The 17,828-nt window shown below is 41.4% G+C and overlaps 1 protein-coding gene across 8 annotated transcripts; it reads right to left on the bottom strand.

The window, feature by feature from the left end:
• Positions 1 to 1,832: 1,832 nt before the first annotated feature.
• On the bottom strand, positions 1,833 to 15,519 carry KIF23 (kinesin family member 23). 8 transcript variants are annotated; one of them, XM_053463584.1, is made up of 24 exons: positions 15,379 to 15,519; positions 13,762 to 13,831; positions 13,018 to 13,146; positions 12,477 to 12,582; positions 12,260 to 12,396; positions 11,999 to 12,114; positions 11,751 to 11,921; positions 11,292 to 11,324; positions 10,960 to 11,072; positions 10,303 to 10,424; positions 10,065 to 10,167; positions 9,881 to 9,960; positions 9,586 to 9,705; positions 9,343 to 9,502; positions 9,085 to 9,252; positions 8,737 to 8,894; positions 8,247 to 8,420; positions 7,635 to 7,823; positions 6,632 to 6,895; positions 3,850 to 4,083; positions 3,482 to 3,570; positions 3,148 to 3,229; positions 2,707 to 2,777; positions 1,833 to 2,313 (listed from the first exon to the last, which is right to left on the bottom strand). In XM_053463584.1, the coding sequence occupies exons 1-24, from the start codon at positions 15,387 to 15,389 to the stop codon at positions 2,298 to 2,300; spliced, it is 2,916 nt and encodes a 971-aa protein (XP_053319559.1). In that variant the 5' UTR covers positions 15,390 to 15,519; the 3' UTR covers positions 1,833 to 2,297. The 8 variants fall into 8 exon arrangements, with proteins under 8 accessions (XP_053319559.1, XP_053319561.1, XP_053319562.1 ...); XM_053463586.1 differs by having other exon boundaries at positions 7,671 to 7,823; XM_053463587.1 differs by lacking the exon at positions 3,850 to 4,083.
• Positions 15,520 to 17,828: the final 2,309 nt, after the last annotated feature.

Here is a 17,828-nt window from a genome sequence, read left to right as displayed (position 1 = left end):
CCACATTTATATCTTTGTTCTAGAATTCCTTTTTATGAATACGAACCACATTATACCAAAAAGGTAATAGCCTACCCGTAACTGAATATCATTTTAAAGTAGCTCTACAGGACATCATAGAGCAACGTTACAGGCTGTCCTTTGCTCGTTCTCAGTTTAGCGCAGCATTAGGGAGAATGACAGATTACTTTCTTGGCTACTTTCAGAACCAGAAGAGAACTGTCCCACTTCTCTGGGTACAAAAACTAAAACCCTCTCAGAAACTTCCTCAGGAAAAAACAAGGCTTGCAAAGTCATTCTGAAATGCTAATAAAGGTAATCAAGACCCTTTCCACACAGTGTTTTTTTTTTTTTTTTTTTTTTATCTATTCAGAAAGAACCCATGTTATGCAAATAGCTTAATTTATGTAACAAACGGTTAATCAACCATTTGCCTTAAGCTCAGAGGTAACGCGAGTTTATAAATAGTCGTCATTTTATTGGTTGGAACAAACACTTCAGGCCACTAAACTATGGCATAATCTTATCACTACAACCTCTTTGTTTATCTCCAGTAACACTGATTCCTAAACACAAAATGGACACTAAATATATAAAAAAAAATTCAAGACATTAGATTTATTGACAGAGCCCCTGCTCCCAGTGTTTCCTCTCACCTATGGTTTGGAGTAACTTTTTTTGATTAACATGAATCCATAATAATCCCTGCAGAATTGCTGCCAACAGCTTCCTGGAATGCAAGATCTACTTCTACTAAACGTCCTGTGCCAGAGCCGCTCATTCCCAGATAACATACCAGCTCAGGGATTTATGATAAAGAGCCCTTCTACACTTAACTCAGACATGGCAAGAACACCGTCCATTAAATTAAAGCCTGTGTGGCCGCCCAGCCCACAGCGTTAATAAGAAATCTACATTTTACACAGAGATAGATTAACGTGTAAACCCCACACCTCAAAAGCTGTGCAGAAGCCAAGAGGAATTCTCTGACGGTATTATTAACACTGAAAAGAAGGACCCAGACCAGCAAAAGCATGCATTGGAGGAGAAACAGCACTGAGTACTGCGGGACTGGTGACACACTGCCACCTGCTGGCAGCGGAGCAAATCTGCACTAAGTGTAATCTGTGAGCAAAGATCTGCCTAACAAATGTTAGTTTATCTGCCACAAATGCTTCTTGTGGATTTAAGCTATAGATTATATACAAGGAAATCCAAGATCTTGTTACAAACACAAGCTCAGTGGGGTTGGACCGTTATAACTCATAACGAAGTTAATTGAAACAACTCTTCCTTTAGCCCCATAGTGATATCCCACAGTAAGCAAGTTTATACATCCCCACTAATGAAGAAAAGCAATGTTAAGGGGATGGTAAAATTAGATGTGTCATATGGGGGGCACACACTAATGCTAACTCTAGGTACAGGCCAACATACATGTATTTAAACTACAATTACCAAAATCTTCACCCAACACTCTCCTGGAAGGAAGAATGTATAACTACACCTGTTTTATATAATGTGACACTGATGAGAGAAAAAAAAAAGTGGCAGGTCTTAAACAAAAATAAAGAGACAATATGTAAGTGGCCAACCATCACCTTTTGTACAGCAATAAATTATTGACAATGATATCAAATTATGCCTGTTGGGACAAACCTCTTGAGATTGTATGTATATATATTGTTGCAAAATAAACATGTAAAAGGGACACCAGCAAACAGCATATGTATAAAAAAAAAATCTGTAATTCTACTATCGCTGTAACAGATTAATTTACAGGAAAAAGCAGTTGTGCCTTAGAAACGAAAAAAAGGTACAAGCAGGCTAAGTTATCATTTTCATGAAAAGCCCTTTAAATTTTATTTACAAGTCTCTAAAATCAGCTTGTATATTTCTTGCTGGAGGTTAGTAGTATGATTAGAGACATGTTGCGTAAAACAAAGCACCATGTGTTAAATAGATGCAGTGCATCGCTATGAAACGCGACGGTAAAGTGCATTGTTGCCGCTATCAGGAGCAGCAGTTTTTCTTTGTTTAAACAGTATGATGGAGAAAAAAAAATAGATATAATAGATAATAAAAACCCTTCCATGTTTAATGTAGAAAACTGTGTATATAAGTAGCTCGATATCCCACTGTCCGAAGGTTCATGAAAGGTTAAATAAAATCCACAGCCGCAGCAGCAGAACAGCACAGAAAGTCTATCTGGCAGTGAATCCAAGAGATGCAGGCTGGCTGCCACTCATCCCACTATATACAACTTCACATATTCCACGCCATCAGCAGTCTTCACTTCAAGGTTTTCTGCGTCTAAAACAAAGGAAAAAAAAAAAAAAAGTATAAATAAACCCCCCAAAAAATAAAAAAATAAACACATCTGTCAGACTTTACTAAATGGTTAAAATCACTTAATCAGATAAGTGTCTGCATATTGCCCAATAAAAGTTTTGCACTATATTGGTGCATTCATATACCATTAAGTTAGCCTAAAACAGTATTAGGATTATTAATTTACATTACAAAGAGGCATCATGGGTAGCGTTCACATCCAACAGCAATATGCTGCGAGAAGATCGCGCTGAAATGAGTGAGTGGGATGTTAGAATTAGATTGGCAAATGTATGTGGGGGATACTGGAGAACAAAGGCATTGAGAGCCTAAAATATTAACCCTTTCCTGCTGATCAGTGGAGGAATCACTTACTTGGTAATGGCGTGATGCTGGTATCCAGGACCCAGATTAGAGCCGGCTCTCATCTCCACAGCAACAGCACACTATACAGAGAGGAAGCATGGCGTTTAATGATCCGACACTCAAAAAGTGCGTGAAGCCCTACACGCAGCGCTACTAAATGGTCTGGCCCCAAACCAGTATCAGATAAACAAGGAGCAGTCAAAAAACAGCAATAAAGCAAGTAAAATTATGTACTTAAACACCAAGATATTTGGGCCGATTGGTATCTTATATCTAGTTAGTTTTTTTGCTTTGATGCATGTCTATTGTCTTGTTTTGTAGGAGGCGCTGTATATTATTTCAAATATTTGTTTTGGCACTGGGCAATTTAGTTCACCCGATTCATCATGATTAAGGTAAATCATTGTCACCGGATAAAAGTCACTATACACGACTGAAGCCTGCACATACCCTGGTTTCTACATCTGTCCATTCAGACTCTGTTGTGTCTTCCTGCGGGGGAGGCTTTGTTGGTGACGATTTGCGTTTGCGGCTAAAAAGGAAAGCAAAATGTTTCACCAGTGCAGAGACCCCAGATCATCTATACAGCGGGTGCAACGCCTAACACCAACATTGCACCGCAACATCTAACCAGCCAGTAGTTACAGCTTCCTTACGTCTACCGCCGCATTGATGAATGAGACACGGCATGCTTAGCTGAATAAGCAGCATGAATGATGCAACTTGTCACTAAAGTCTGAGGAAACGGGCATTACTGTGTAGCTTTGGTTCTAAGCCAACTCACGTGGATCCAGGTGGAGATTCCTGCCTTAATGTTTCAATATCCGTGAACTGAACTGCTTGACCTCCTCCCCGAGTCCGGAAAACATCCCCCTGTCAACGTAAGACACGCACGAGGTTAAAATGCGAATGCTAATCAGACAATGGACACCTTTCCCTCACACCTCAAAGTGAACACCCAAATGTGACATTCAAGACAGATACAGATACACGTATATACTTATCAGAACGCTATTTAAAGAAACTGGTGTACAAAATAGAAAGGCATCTGCAAAACACTGTTCTGATCATAAAATTCATGTAGCTGCCGGCATCAGTTAACCGTTTCTCAGTAATGAATGAACACCCCCCCCACGGCACTTTTATTTTTACCTTAATAAGTTTAGTCTCAATCTCCCCATCTGAGGCCAGTTGCTGGTGTGTCAGCATGTACTTGTCACACTTTGCCAGCGCCTTTTCGCTGGCAACGGAAACTTTGATGGCGTTGGGGACATGGGGCTGCATGACCGTCTCGGTCTCCACACTACTGGGCGGCTTATGGTCTACCCATCTCTCCGCCCCGGCTGAACGCGAGCGGCGGTGCCGGGCATGCACCGGGGGAACATTCTGAACAGGTCCAGAGAGCAAATCAAGACAAACAGGGAAAATCAGTGACCGATTAATTCCAGTGCAGAGACAGGAGCATTCGGATGGCCTGGTAACCGAGACTGAAGCATTCAGATCGTAAAGTTCACCCAATATAAACCAAGGGGGAAAGTATAATGCCAATAAGTTTAGCCAATTAAAAGGGTAGGTGATCACAGGAAACTATAACCTGCTTTATAAAAATAAAAAAATTCTTGGAAATCATTTAAATTGATCTAATGCTAGTCTCAGGATCTACTCAGACACCTTTATCAGTAAGCAGGTTTTTTTTTATACCAATGATATGATCCCAAGAGCCTGCACTCAAGTAGTCCTTAAAAAAAGGCAGTCATAAGCTTGGAAACGGCCTACAGTAAGGGACAATTTAGATAGCAGATGGACCATATAGTTACCAGACCTGTGAGTGCTCAAGACCATGATTTGCCTTAATTTGTAAAGCACAAATTTCACAAAAAAACATGCAAGCGCCATGCAGATGTCCTATTTAAAGCAATTTGGTATCAAGATGTTCATTGGTTAAGATGGGTTGCATCAAATGGTTTACAGTATATCAAAAATACAAAAAATACAACTATGGGCTCAATTCAGCCATAGCACTGCAACTATTTTACACACATTAGTGGGAGTTCAACCAGGCCACACACAAAATAAAAAATGCATGTGTAATCTATACATTATATAAATAAAATCTACCAATACTGACGGCTGTCAGAAGAACAGAATTTGGACAGGAAGGAGCAAAGTCTCAATACAGTTGCTCCTAGAGAATATATTTGAACAAAGCAGCAAGCAGAAACCAAATAGCCTTTCCCAGAATAAGGAAATATATAGTAAAGAAATAAAAGGGTCCCTTATTAAAGAGAAACCTGTCACTGTTGCAGAGAACCGGGCTCCGTTCCTGTAAGAGTTGCTTATATCGTGGGGGGAAAAAAAATAACCACAATAGTTACCCAGCCACACGCCTATAGAATCCCGACTTTATACCTGGGTATGTCTTTTACATTTTGACAGCGAGCAGTGAGAAACGTCTGGGTGATACCGTATTTGCTCGATTATAAGACGACCCCGATTATAAGACGACCCCCCAAAATCAAAATATTAATTTAGGAAAAAAACAAAAAGCCTGAATATAAGACGACCCTATAGGAAAAAAAGTTTTACCAGTAAATATTAATTCATGTAAATATATTTTTTACATTTCCTTTTATTTGCCAACCTGCCCCCCCCAGTTATGCCACTCTGCCCCCAGAAATGCTTTATACCCCCCTATTTGCCACTCTGCCCCATGATATGCCTTATACCCCTATATGCCACTCTGGCATATAGGGGGTTAAAAGGCATATCATGGGGCTGAGTGGCATATAGGGGGTTAAAATGCATTTCTGGAGGTATATATGCATATCATGGGGCTGAGTGGCATATAGGGGGTTAAACCCCCTATATGCCACTCAGCCCCATGATATGCCTTTTAACCCAGCATGTACTGGCTGCCTTGGCTTGATAGGAGTGTGATTGCTGCTAACAGCAATCACACTCCTATCAAGCCAAGGCAGCCAGTACATGCTGGAACCTGGGGATGATAGTAGTGGGATTACAGCCTCCCTATGCCATGCTACAACCCCCACCCCCCTTACACATCCATGCTATCACACACAAACACACATTCACAAACATTTAAATACTCATTCAGTCCATTAATCACACATACTTCACACATTAATCACACATACTTACCCAAAAACCCTCCCCCACCCCCTTACCTGAACTGCAGATCTCTCACTCGAAGACTTCTGCAGGGGACCGGCTGTACCAGCAACTTCTCTGGCCCCGCCCCCAGAGGAGGGAGGGGGAGATAGAGTTCTGTGAGGAAGCTACAAGCATCCTGTCCTCCTGCTTCTAACGGAAGAGACGCTGCTCGCGACCGGTAAGCAGCATGGCCCCAGCCATTTTTTTGGGGTCTGATTAGAAGACGACCCCGATTATAAGACGAGGGGTATTTTTCAGAGCATTTGCTCTGGAAAAAACCTCGTCTTATAATCGAGCAAATACGGTAATTCAGAATGGAAACATGCATGTTACAGAACGGGTCCCTCTGCGACTTCTAAACTACGTTGGGAGTCGTTTAGCAGTGGATTGCTTGCTTTATGCAAAATTGGTGCTATGCCAATAGTTCATTGATCTAAAAGGTGTTTTTTGAGCTAATCAGGAACAGAGGAGTTTAAGTGCAGCTACAATGCAAAATGTACAGCTCCCAAAGGGGAGCGCGGTGTGATCAGCGCAACAGTTTGCAGATCGAGCAGGACATTCGCAGGGCAAGCATAGCCCCGGGCTTAAAGCATCCCAATGAGCTGTAATTGCAGGTTATTTTGGCAAGTGAAAGCTTATTTGCAGTAGTTGCAGCAGTTCTGCCAGAGCGGTTGATAAACACATGTGGTTAGCAGCTGGCAGGACTGCTGCAGACTATACCATGTTGCTTCTATTAGCGGTCGGTACTTAGTAGCTGACTAACCCTGGAACATTGCTCCTCTTCTAGCTCTCCCTGCTGCCTTGATATTGGATACGGAGACCTGCCCTCTGCTGTATTTAACCTCCTAGCTGCCTCGGGCTCCCACCGCCTGCGGCTCGCAGTGTTGGGCTGTGGAGTTTTCTGCTCCCACTGAGAGATGCTGGAAGCCACGGAAATGCTTTCGCAGGAGTTTGAGCGTCTATGTAGCCTCAGCTCAGCTGCGGACGGCTGGCTGTAGAGTGACTGGGCAACGGTATTACCAGTCAACTAGAGAGACCAAGAGACAAAACACATGTCAAAGGATCAACAATGCGCTCTGCACTGCAAGAAGTCCGCGCATCAGGAAACCCCAGCAGCTCCTATACCGGAGGCTCCAGAATATCCTTATAGAGTATGTTACTCCAACACAGGAGGATGAACCTACAGAGCCGACATGTAGGCGGACTACAATACTGAATAGCTATTATATACAGTATGGCACAAGATTCTATGCACGCATTAAAAAGGAGGCCGTTATACCGTGTCACTGAAAGGAAAATGCCGTAAAGACTAGACAATCTGCATAAAAAATAACAGATTTCAGTAGATCATCAGAAATAATAAACAAGTTATTTTTGTGCTGTTCCTGACTTTTGGAGATGAAAACAATTGTTTAATAAAGCATGATGGATGCATACGCCATTCAACATTTGATAACTGGCAGTCTCATCAGTTGTAATATAACCCACTTGGGCAATCAGTGAATGGGTGCGCTCCGGTTGTAATGTTTCAGATGAGGTGAAATGACGGTGAAATGCAAGCAGTATAAACAGAGGGATGAACGTGAAGGCATGATACCCATTTACATTAGGAACTTTGGGATGACAAAGAACAATAATCTTTAGTGAGGAGACCACTTAGCCCTCCACCCACTACAGACCGTGTGATCTAAACACGTAGCGAGACATCACAAGTGCCCTCAACCTCCCCCAACCATCATGCAAGATATACCGGATGTGTGACATACAGGTGCAGGAGAAGGAGAGATGGATCTGACGGGTACCCTTGGTTCTCTCTCTCTGTCCCTCTCTCGGGACGGACGCTCGGGCCTCTCACTCTTAGGCTCTGTTACGATGGCTTTGAGCTGCTTCAGTTTCTCATCTTTTACCCAAAGCTTGTTTTGCATCTCCAGCTGTTTGGCTGCCACACGGCGTTCCTGCAAAAGGCACAGAGTGATTGGTTTTACTAATTATAAACACTTGTTAACCATATGAATTCAGCGGACTAATAAGCTTATTTCTTTTAACCCTAAATAAGGCCACAGACGTCTTAAGACGGTCAATATCTAAACTTTTTGGGGGCCTTCAAGGGAGAAGAGTTTGTGAGCCGAGATGCATCGCTCCAAATATACGGGCCAAAGAGTTGGAAACTTTCACGGCAAGGACTTAACGCAGAGTAACAGCTTACTGAGCTGTCATTTTTTATATCTTTGACAAGAGACATTTTAAAACATTATGCAAAGCATAATTTTGAGGATAAATCAGCTTCAAGATGACCAAAAAATATATAAAAACATTTAAGACGATTACCAATATGAGTAATGGCAAAGGTAAATTATGTCTATAATAACGTCACTTACGCATTCTTTCTCCCATTTCATTGAATTCTCTGACACCATGCCCTGCAGCCGGGCTTCCAGACGTCTTTTATCGGACAGTTGCCGCTGCAGCTTCTGGGTTTGGTTCTCCAGGTCATGCTGCAAGGAGCGCTTTTCATCTTCATAGATTGTTGTGGTCTTTTCCAGAATGTCAATCTACAGAAATCATAGCCAACAATGGAGGCGCTAAATAGTTAACTAAACTTATGGTTCACATGTACAAATGGAAAAAAAAAAATACACAGACATGGCTACCCAAGTAACACATACAAGAACACGTACAAAAAAACGCATGAAGGAAATGTCACTGGGTTCCATGTGGAACTGTGTGGGTAATGTGTTTCTTTTTGTCCGATTGCCTCAAATGTTTGTAATAATCATGTGCCAGTTTTATTAGCAGATTTTACTTTATTTTAATTGGAATCAGCTTAATTTTGTTAATTTAATTTAGGTAAATTGGTGTTGCACTCACCTTGTACTCCAAGGTTTTGATTTTCTTCTCCAGTCGCTCCATTTCAGATTTTTGTGACGCTATAATCTTATCTCTCTCCGACATTCTGCCCTGAACAATATTCTCCTTGGCAGCAACCACCCCATTAACTTCTTGTAACATTGATTTGAAGGAGGATACTAGAGAAACAAGTAAGAGCGAGTTAGATTACAGCCACATGGCACATATTTGGCTAGGCAGAAGTTAAGAATGCTGTATTTACACCCATAGTTTGTTAAGCTATTTCGGAGGCAGAATATGCTTAGAAACAGAGTTTGACAGCAGATAAGAAGCAGTGGTTGTGACTAGTCGGCATAATCTGTATCTCACCGTTCTTATTGAACTCCTCAGCCATCATATGGCGGATCCTTCTCCTTTTCTCCAGGACTTCAATGAGCAGTGGGAGTGTATTCTCATCATTAGCATTGAGAAGCTCGCAAGATGGGATTGGAGGGAAGCTTTGAATAAGTACCTCTATCACAGACTGATCGTCAGGCTCTAGTTGGGGGAGAGAAAGAACAAATGAGGACACAAAGACCACAAAAGTAAGAAGCGGTAGATATCCCAGCATCAGATCCCTAGTATCACCTCCAATTACTGGGCCCCCACGCTCCTCCAGTCTGCGGGAAAGCTCGTCTTTGAATGCTTGGTTTCTGTAGCGTCTGCCTGGAGTCAGACCGCAGATTGGTTTGTCTACAGGTCTGGCAACCTCAACTTCCTGCGTCATCTCTGCAAACCGCATTACTTGCTGTAACAAGATATAACGAACCAATCAGCGCCCATTTATTAAAGAGAATCAGAAATACATTATTCAACGTTATTTATACTCACCAAACTCTCCTCGTGATCATCAGCCTTTGGGTTGACACACACTATCATGCGGACTTTGCCCTCCCCATCAAAGTAGTTCTTAAACAGATGAGTTAACTTTGAGTCTCTGTACGGTACCATCTATTGGGAGAGGAACACACAAGATTTTAGGATATTTTCCAGGAGCAGTAAGTCATTTCATCCAGCTTGGCATCTCAACAACTCAAACACCCTGAGAATTCCAGCTTACCTGGCAGCTGAACATCCCCAGGGTCAATTACACCAACAAAATTAAGAAAAAAAAATAATTTTTTACCTTGTTTGTACCATAACGCTGATTCTCTCGAAGAACTTCTATACATGTCCTTAGCGTCATCAATGACTGGTTAATGTTTCCTGAGGAAAGAAAAAACAAAAAAAAACAAAAAAAAACACATTTAATATGCAACCCACACGCATAGCATAAATAAACTGTTGCGTAAAAATAATTCAGCGTTTACCTGCTTCCCGTAGACGGTTACCCTCAGCCTTGGTGCGATTTGTCCTTTCACTTCCAGCCAAGTCCACAAGGGAAAGTTGGCTTAGAGTGATCTGCTCTTTTTCCTGATAAAAAAATGTGACATGACAGCAAGCATTAACGATTAGGACTGGCAAGCCATCCTGAAACATATCCCCTGCTCACATGCTCCTCTCCAACAGAGGACAGACAACACAGCCTATACGATCAGCTGCGTTTACCTGAAGCACATTATCTCCATCAGCATCAAGCGGAGCCTGCGCCAATTTAATCATGAAGACACTGTGGGAGCGACTGGACTCGCGGTTCAGCGTGGTGTTTGCAATTCTTCTCTTCTTCTGACCTGAAACGAGTTCCCTTGTTAGGATCGTATCGGGGCAATCTTATTCATGACCAATAATTCAAATAAGTTTGTTCCCATACAAAACAGAGCATGTATGAGCCCAACAGGTCTATTAACAAGGCTGCTTCAATGAACACTTTTTGTTGGGGATGCAGCCGTTCTGGTTAATCGAGCACTGAAGGCATTACATTTCTAGCCGTGAACTAAAATTTTACTCTTCTTGCAGAAAAAAAAAAAATGCTAGAGTTGGCTTACTCAGCCAAGAAACACCACTAGACTAGAAAGCCAATTAGTGACTTTATATATAGCCACTCGCATACCAACAGACTGCCCTTAATTATTTAGGACTTTAGCTTTATGCACATGGAACAAACTTCCAATAGAGCTCTACTATCGTTTCCGTAAATTGGAATTTCCTCACATTACTCTTCTGAATCTCTGTAGTTTAGGTGAAGAAACTTCATGAGCCAGAAGCTCATTGGCAATCAGCGTCTTTATCAAGCTCCTACTTTATGACCCCAGACAAAGCCCTCACCTTTCCAGAACACATCAAAGGCCTCTTCTGTAGTTTTCACCTCCACCTCTGTGCATCCAGCAATATACATGTTATGGTTCTGATCTTCACGTAGGTTTCTGGATTGCGGTGGCCTGCAAAATGCAAAGAACTGAAATTAAAGTAAACCGATAAACGTAACAAAGCTAAACTAGCTGAGCCAGCATGAAAGGTTTGCTACATGAACTATTAGGAGCAAAGGGAAGCAAACATGCAGTATGATGCGAGAGGTTGGAAGGTTTATGGGAGAAGAGATTTTATTTTTTAAACACTCAGGGATGGAGCTATGGCACGAGCTACAAACAAACACATACATAAACTCAGCATTCTTTCCTGGCGTGTTCCACCTGACAAAGGAATAGGGACAGGTTATAATGTCTGCATCGGCTTAATGCATATATCACTGCACCGTAGTGAACAGTACCTTGTCTGGTAACCAAATCCACTACATTACACAAGGATTTCAAAGAAATAAAAAATAAAAAAATGGCACGGGGGAGCCTGTCGCAGAAGTTTCCATACAGTTTACTTTATATTCTCCTACAAAGGCAAGACCTTTTAGAGTGCCATGACATTAAATCAATACTCCACTACCACTCTTGTACCCAAAGAGTTAATTGTGCATAGAAAGGGCAAAATAACATTTCATGGTCATTTATATAAACGAGAACTTTAGTTTTAACATTAAGATTAAAAGGTCACAGGATAAAACAGGTCGCTAGTGTTACAATTCGGAAGACAGGTGACCAATGCAAGTTCATGCAGTAACTTACCTTGGCTTTATAGGATCTATAGGCATTTCTTCCAGAAGGTCGTAGATATAGTTATTGTAGATTTCAATGTATGATACAAAGACACTGTATACGCTGTCCTCGTCCACCTCCTCCACCTTGCAGTGATCCTGAATGTTTATCATATCAGCAAACTCAGGCTCCATCCTCTGTCTGTGGAGCACAAAGGGTTACTCACAGGGATTCCCTCGCAAGGCCTGCATCAGGCTCAATAATTGAGTTTTGCTTACTTGTTTAGAGGAGTTTTGCTAGCCAGCTGTGAGTGGCCTTCCCGCTTTTGTCTCTCTAATAGAGCATCAACCTCACATTGTATGTCCATGCCATTTCTGTCATCCGTCTTAAAAACCTGCAAGCCACATGAGAAATCAGACCAGCCGAACTGCAATAATATATAAGAACCCAAAAATAACCAACAATAAGCTATTCTTCCCATTCCCTATTCAGAATCTACATGACAAACAAATATTAAACAGGAAAGAACAACCACGTACATATCTCTTAGCTTGAAATTTGCTAATGCTGTTAAAGATCATGTCCAAACATCGAGGCAGGAGACCGCCATCCCCGGGGGATCCAGTCATGGTATGTGTCTTTCCACTTCCAGTTACACCATACGTGAAAAGCAGACCTAGATTCACAACAGAATTTTAGTTTACAGAAAAAGCTCCACCAAATGCCTGCAGCTGGTGTGTACCCCCCCATACCAACCATTTCTTCCATGGATCAGATCTTCCACTAGAGGTTTGGCTACAACATCAAACAGTTCTTTTTGTGTTATCTGAGTTCCGAATACTTGTTTAAAAGAATATTGTGTCTGAGGGGGAAAAATAATAATTATAAGCAATCGCACAGAAAACTGAAGAACTCAAAATGCTCTTAAGAAAAATCTTTAATTGTTGAAACATGGACAAGAGTAATACCAGGAGACATTAAAAGGAAAATCGACAATACTTTATACAAGCAAATATGTGCAGGCATACCCCACATTAATGCACACAATGGGTCCAGAGCACGTATGTAAAGTGAAAATGTACTTAAAGTGAATCACTACCCTTTTTTCATTGATCAAAAGATGTACCGCAGTGCAATTGTCACGTCATTTCCACCGCAAAAGATGTGCAGAGACTAAGATGTGTTGGTGTCATGCTGTTATGCGTCTTATCACAAAGGGAGCAGAAATAAACAGGGAAGTGGTTGCGCTGTAACGATTGGCTGTTTCATAACATGAAACAGATCTTTGAACGCTCACCTCTTTATATTCACCATTCCGGTTCACCTTGTGTCCATCTGGAGGGTGCAGCTGTACGGTGGTCTCGTTGATGACTTCAATGCAGCACTCTTGGTCAGAGGGAGACAGAGGACGCACTCTGCAGTAAACCTGTAGAAACAGGCAAGTATAAAGAATATGATGAATATCAATCATGGTTCCTAAAATTACAATTAAGATTAACAACCCCTGCTTGGCTTTATAGATCGGCATGAAAGCAGTGAAGAGAATTGGCCCGTCACCACTGGTCCGGCTGAGGATGTTTAGATTAGAATTAGCAGCAACTTAACGCTAGTCGTAGCATTACAGCAGATAAACGTATAGTTTAGCTATTATGGAGCTTATAATGCCAATAGAGCTGAAGTGGGGCAAATCAACTCAATTGTTAAGAGGGATGCCTTTGTTTTATGGATCAAAATATTTTGTCCTTTAATCTTGTACTCGTTTTTCTCACACCAGACACTTTTTCTAGTTTTTAATTAATATTGAATTCTGGTACATAGCAGTTCTTCCAAAATATATCCGCACCTTGAATAAGTGAATAAAACGTGACTTAAGAAGGAAAGGTTAAGCATGAATAAAGGATATACTATAACTGGCTTCAAAGCAGGGCAATACAGCCTTATTAAAGGGATTTTACAGCAAGAAGCTCATAACAAAAAGCTATCCATTGTTATTCAGCTAATTGGCATTAGTCACTATTTATTAACATGCATGTAAACTTACCCCCACTGGATCCTTCTGGTCTGCATTAGATGGTTTTTTGGGAGGTGGTCGCCGTGGGGTTTTAGTCCGGCTAATAGAAGGAATAAATAGATTGATCATTGTGAGTCTATAGCTTCTACGCATAAACCAAATTATACTCAATTACCTATTCCTCCCAAAACCTCGCTGACGGTAACATTATATACATCGCTTTCGGTTGCATTCCTTCCTAGATTTGAAAAGTTTACCACCTGCCTCTACCTCAATCTGACAAACCCGCAATCCTTACCTTCCAATGATCCTATTTATCGGGACGGGGAATTAAACGCTGGAAACGCTAGCGAGCAGATTCACCCACACAGACGCCTGGATTCTGGTGTCAGAACATCTTTGGTGGCGATAAATCAGTGAGTGGATTTTTTTTTGTGTGGGGATCTCTCAGTCAAAGAAGCTGTCTGTTTGCATTCTATTAAAATTCCCAAGGAAGGTAGTTTTGCGTTCATTGTATCTTTTAAATATTGTTCATCTCGATGGTGTTTTCTTCATAGATTAAATGTTTGATCATCTAACAGCTCCTCTCTTATAAATCAGACACCCGGCTCAGCTGTGCAGAGACCACATCCGCAAAACCCTTTACTGCAACAGTTCCAAGGGGATCAGCCACACAAAGGGGTTTTACTTTCTTACCTCATTCTAGGGAATATTATTTTCTACAATGTTACCAGATTGGTATCGGGAATGTAACTGTTTCTAGATCAATTCCTGCTTTTAACCCTTTGCTGAAATACTTTGCCTTCCATGGATTTACATTTTAAAATCATATCAGCGGGTGAATAAGTGGGAGATGTTAGTTTTCTACCTCCACGCAAAGGCCAGCACATTCCTGAAGGGTGAAGACACCCACCCAGCCCTTAGAAACTGCAGCCCCAGCCTCCCCCTACAGAAACCGCAGCCCCAGCAGCCCACACAATGCAGGCCATTCATTAACAGGAAAGCAAAGTATTTTCTCACCTTCTGTTATGCAGAAGCACAGGATCAAGTGAAGAAACAAGGCTAAGGAGTTTAACTGCTTACAATGTGGTTTTAAACCGATGGAGAAAGGAAATCTCACATGCGATCTGCCCAACATATAAGTCTTCGAACTGTTTCTCCTGCTGCGTTAAGGGCTGTTTTCACTATAAATCGGTTGCTCAAAACGCGGATGTTATGGGGCCGCAAAGGCCTGCGTTATATTATAGGTGTAACAATACATCGGTCTAACTGCTGACTCGGCACACACCCCAAGAACATATGTAAAAGTACCAAGTATGTGCTTTATATGTCGGCGGCTGAACAGTTTGCCGGTGTTGCTGTGAATGTGGCATATAAGCACCGGGCATTGAGATAATAGAGTATCCCGTTTATATCGTATGTTGGCCACCAAAGCTATTTGACAGGCGGGACACCCGGATTTTAAACGGACAACACGAAGGTAGCGCACGTTTGGGCCACAATACGATTCATTCAAATACTTAGTGACCGGGCTAGCGGAATAATATAAATCCCGAGGCAGCCCCAAAGCCGTGAATCGGGTTTTCCCAACGTACACGAGTCCCGGATTGCACCGAGGGTTTCCCATGGAAAGACCCAGATACGTACGCAGTCTTCATGTCTCCTCCGGTCTCTGACACTTCTTAAAACCGCTCTATTTCTGGCGTCTCCGAGATCCAGTCTGTGATTTAGTCCCCTTGGATTCCCGGTTTCGGTATCTGGCGATCAGGTATGGAACTTCCGCTTCCCGCGCATGGTATTTTTCAAATATGACCAATCAGGGCGCAGGGTCGCTGAATGACGTCAGCGCGCTTCAAACCGCAAAAGGTAAACAGGAGAGGACAGCGCCTCCCGGTGGCGAGTGATAATAATTCGGTGTAATCAGCGGAGTTTGATTACCGACGGGAAAATAAACGCTTTGTTAACAGTGTCACCGGATGCTGGATTCCCGTGTTAAGAAATGCACGTCTACGATAAATGCTGCCAGCAAAACCATCCGTTAAATTTAATACGCCCTTCATTCCTCTTGGATCTGTATGTCAATTGCTGTATTGTACTTGTCGTTATCTGTAAAAATGTTCATCTTGTACAGCGCTGTGGAATCTGTCGGCGCTTTATAAATAAAGTATAATAATAATAATAAATATAACATGGCCAGTATAGCACCACTGACAGTATACTGTTCATAAATGTATAACATAGTCAGTATAGCACCCCTGATAGTATACTGGTAATCAGTATATAACATGGCCAGTATAGCACCACTGACAGTATTCTTTTCATCAGTGTATAATATGGCCAGTATAGCAACCCTGATGGTATACTGGTAATCAGTATATAACATGGCCAGTATAGCACCACTGACAGTATACTGCTCATCAAAAGAATCATGTACTTGCAGCTGAACATGGTCAATGAAGCAGACTATGGCTGAAAAGATGAGCAAGAATGGGAAAACCTAGTCCTCCTTTTAAATGATCAGTAATGGTTGTAGGAAAGTAAGATTTAAAAAGCACTTTAGGTGTCCAGGATTTGGCTGCACACACGAGGCCACATCTTCATCTTCTTGTGCACATAACCTTTTATAAGAGGTTGCTGTCATGGGATCCCTTCTTTATATCATCCCATGGAAGCGCCAAGCCATGAGCCTCAAACCCTTCAAGATCATTAATCCCAATGTTTGTCATCTTCAGGCCACCAGTGGCCAGCACGGCCATTCATGACATCATTGGGCCAAAACAAGAGATGTCAAAGGAACAATGAGATTTTTTCTGGAATATTTTCTTACATTACTGTAACAATTGAAGATTCTTCAGCGGAGCTGAAAACTGGGAACGAACCTGGTTACAAACAAAAAGTTCCTACCCAGTTCACAAGGTCCATGAAAAAGTCCCCATAAAATCCTCTGTGAAATGTATGCCAAATTAAATAAGTTTAGTACCAAAGGCAATGTTGTTGACAACAGCACTGAAACGATTATATATATATATATTCCTCATCACATATTGTATTTCAACTGAATAGCAAACGTATTACCTTCTCCTTATTTGGATCTGGTATTTAGTGATGCCCAGTGGCATAAATCTCTCTACGAAGGACAAACATATTTTTGTCTCCTTGGAAACATTTATTATGCCCAGGGGTGTGATCAGCTTCATTTATAAAGCATTCCTTACGAGTCAGTGGGGGTGATGCATAAAATATGATCTGGTGCAAAGTTTTCAAACCTGATCCACTCAGTAAGAACAGTGTTTCAGAATTCACCAAAACATATTTTACACATAATCACAAATGAGTTAAAAAAAGTCTAATATAACTTACAAGTCACTGTGTATCTTACCCAGATCTAACTATACATTGAAACAGAAAATAATAATAATATTAATAATAATAATAAAGCCTAGATTGTTCCTCTTAAAGTGATATGTGACAGGCAAGTGCATCTTACCCTTTGAGTGCCAGGGAGAAATACAACCGCCACACAAAAAGAAAACATTTTTTTTCGGCAATTTTCCCCATATCTGCCGAAACTCATAGTAAAATGAAAGAAAAACAAAATAAGAGCTTTTAAGAAATTTTTTTTTTCTTAAAACCTCTACTCTTACACACAGGTACATTGCTTTTTTTTTATTCCATTTTGTTTTTGGGGTTAGATAGGGTGAACCTACGGTGTGAAAATCGGATCTCACAATAAATTAGTTAGCAGCATGTCGAAACTTTATCTTCTTTTTTTTTGTAACTGGTTGCCATGGTAGCAAGCATCCATATGAGGCTGCATTCTCCGTGGAGTGATCTCTGCCTAAAGCTATTGGATTTATTTTTTATTTTTTTACCTTCTCAGAGACGCTGCTATGCAGTCGCAGACTAAGTATTTTCTCATCTCCAGACTCATCGTTTAAGTGTGAATGCGAGGCATCTATCTTTAACAGAAGTCTTGCATGTACTCTTAAGCATACAAGACTTCTTCTGGGGGATGTAATAAAACAGACCTCTATGCTCATTATGCCCTTAAATGTTTTGAGTGTCTCTCTAGGCCTACTTAAGAAGGCTTGCCTGAC

Source organism: Spea bombifrons, chromosome 4, assembly GCF_027358695.1.
Source record: "Spea bombifrons isolate aSpeBom1 chromosome 4, aSpeBom1.2.pri, whole genome shotgun sequence".
Taxonomy (NCBI): Eukaryota; Metazoa; Chordata; class Amphibia; order Anura; family Pelobatidae; genus Spea; species Spea bombifrons.
Note: the sequence above shows the minus strand (reverse complement) of the source record. Positions and strands in the feature narration are given on the sequence as shown.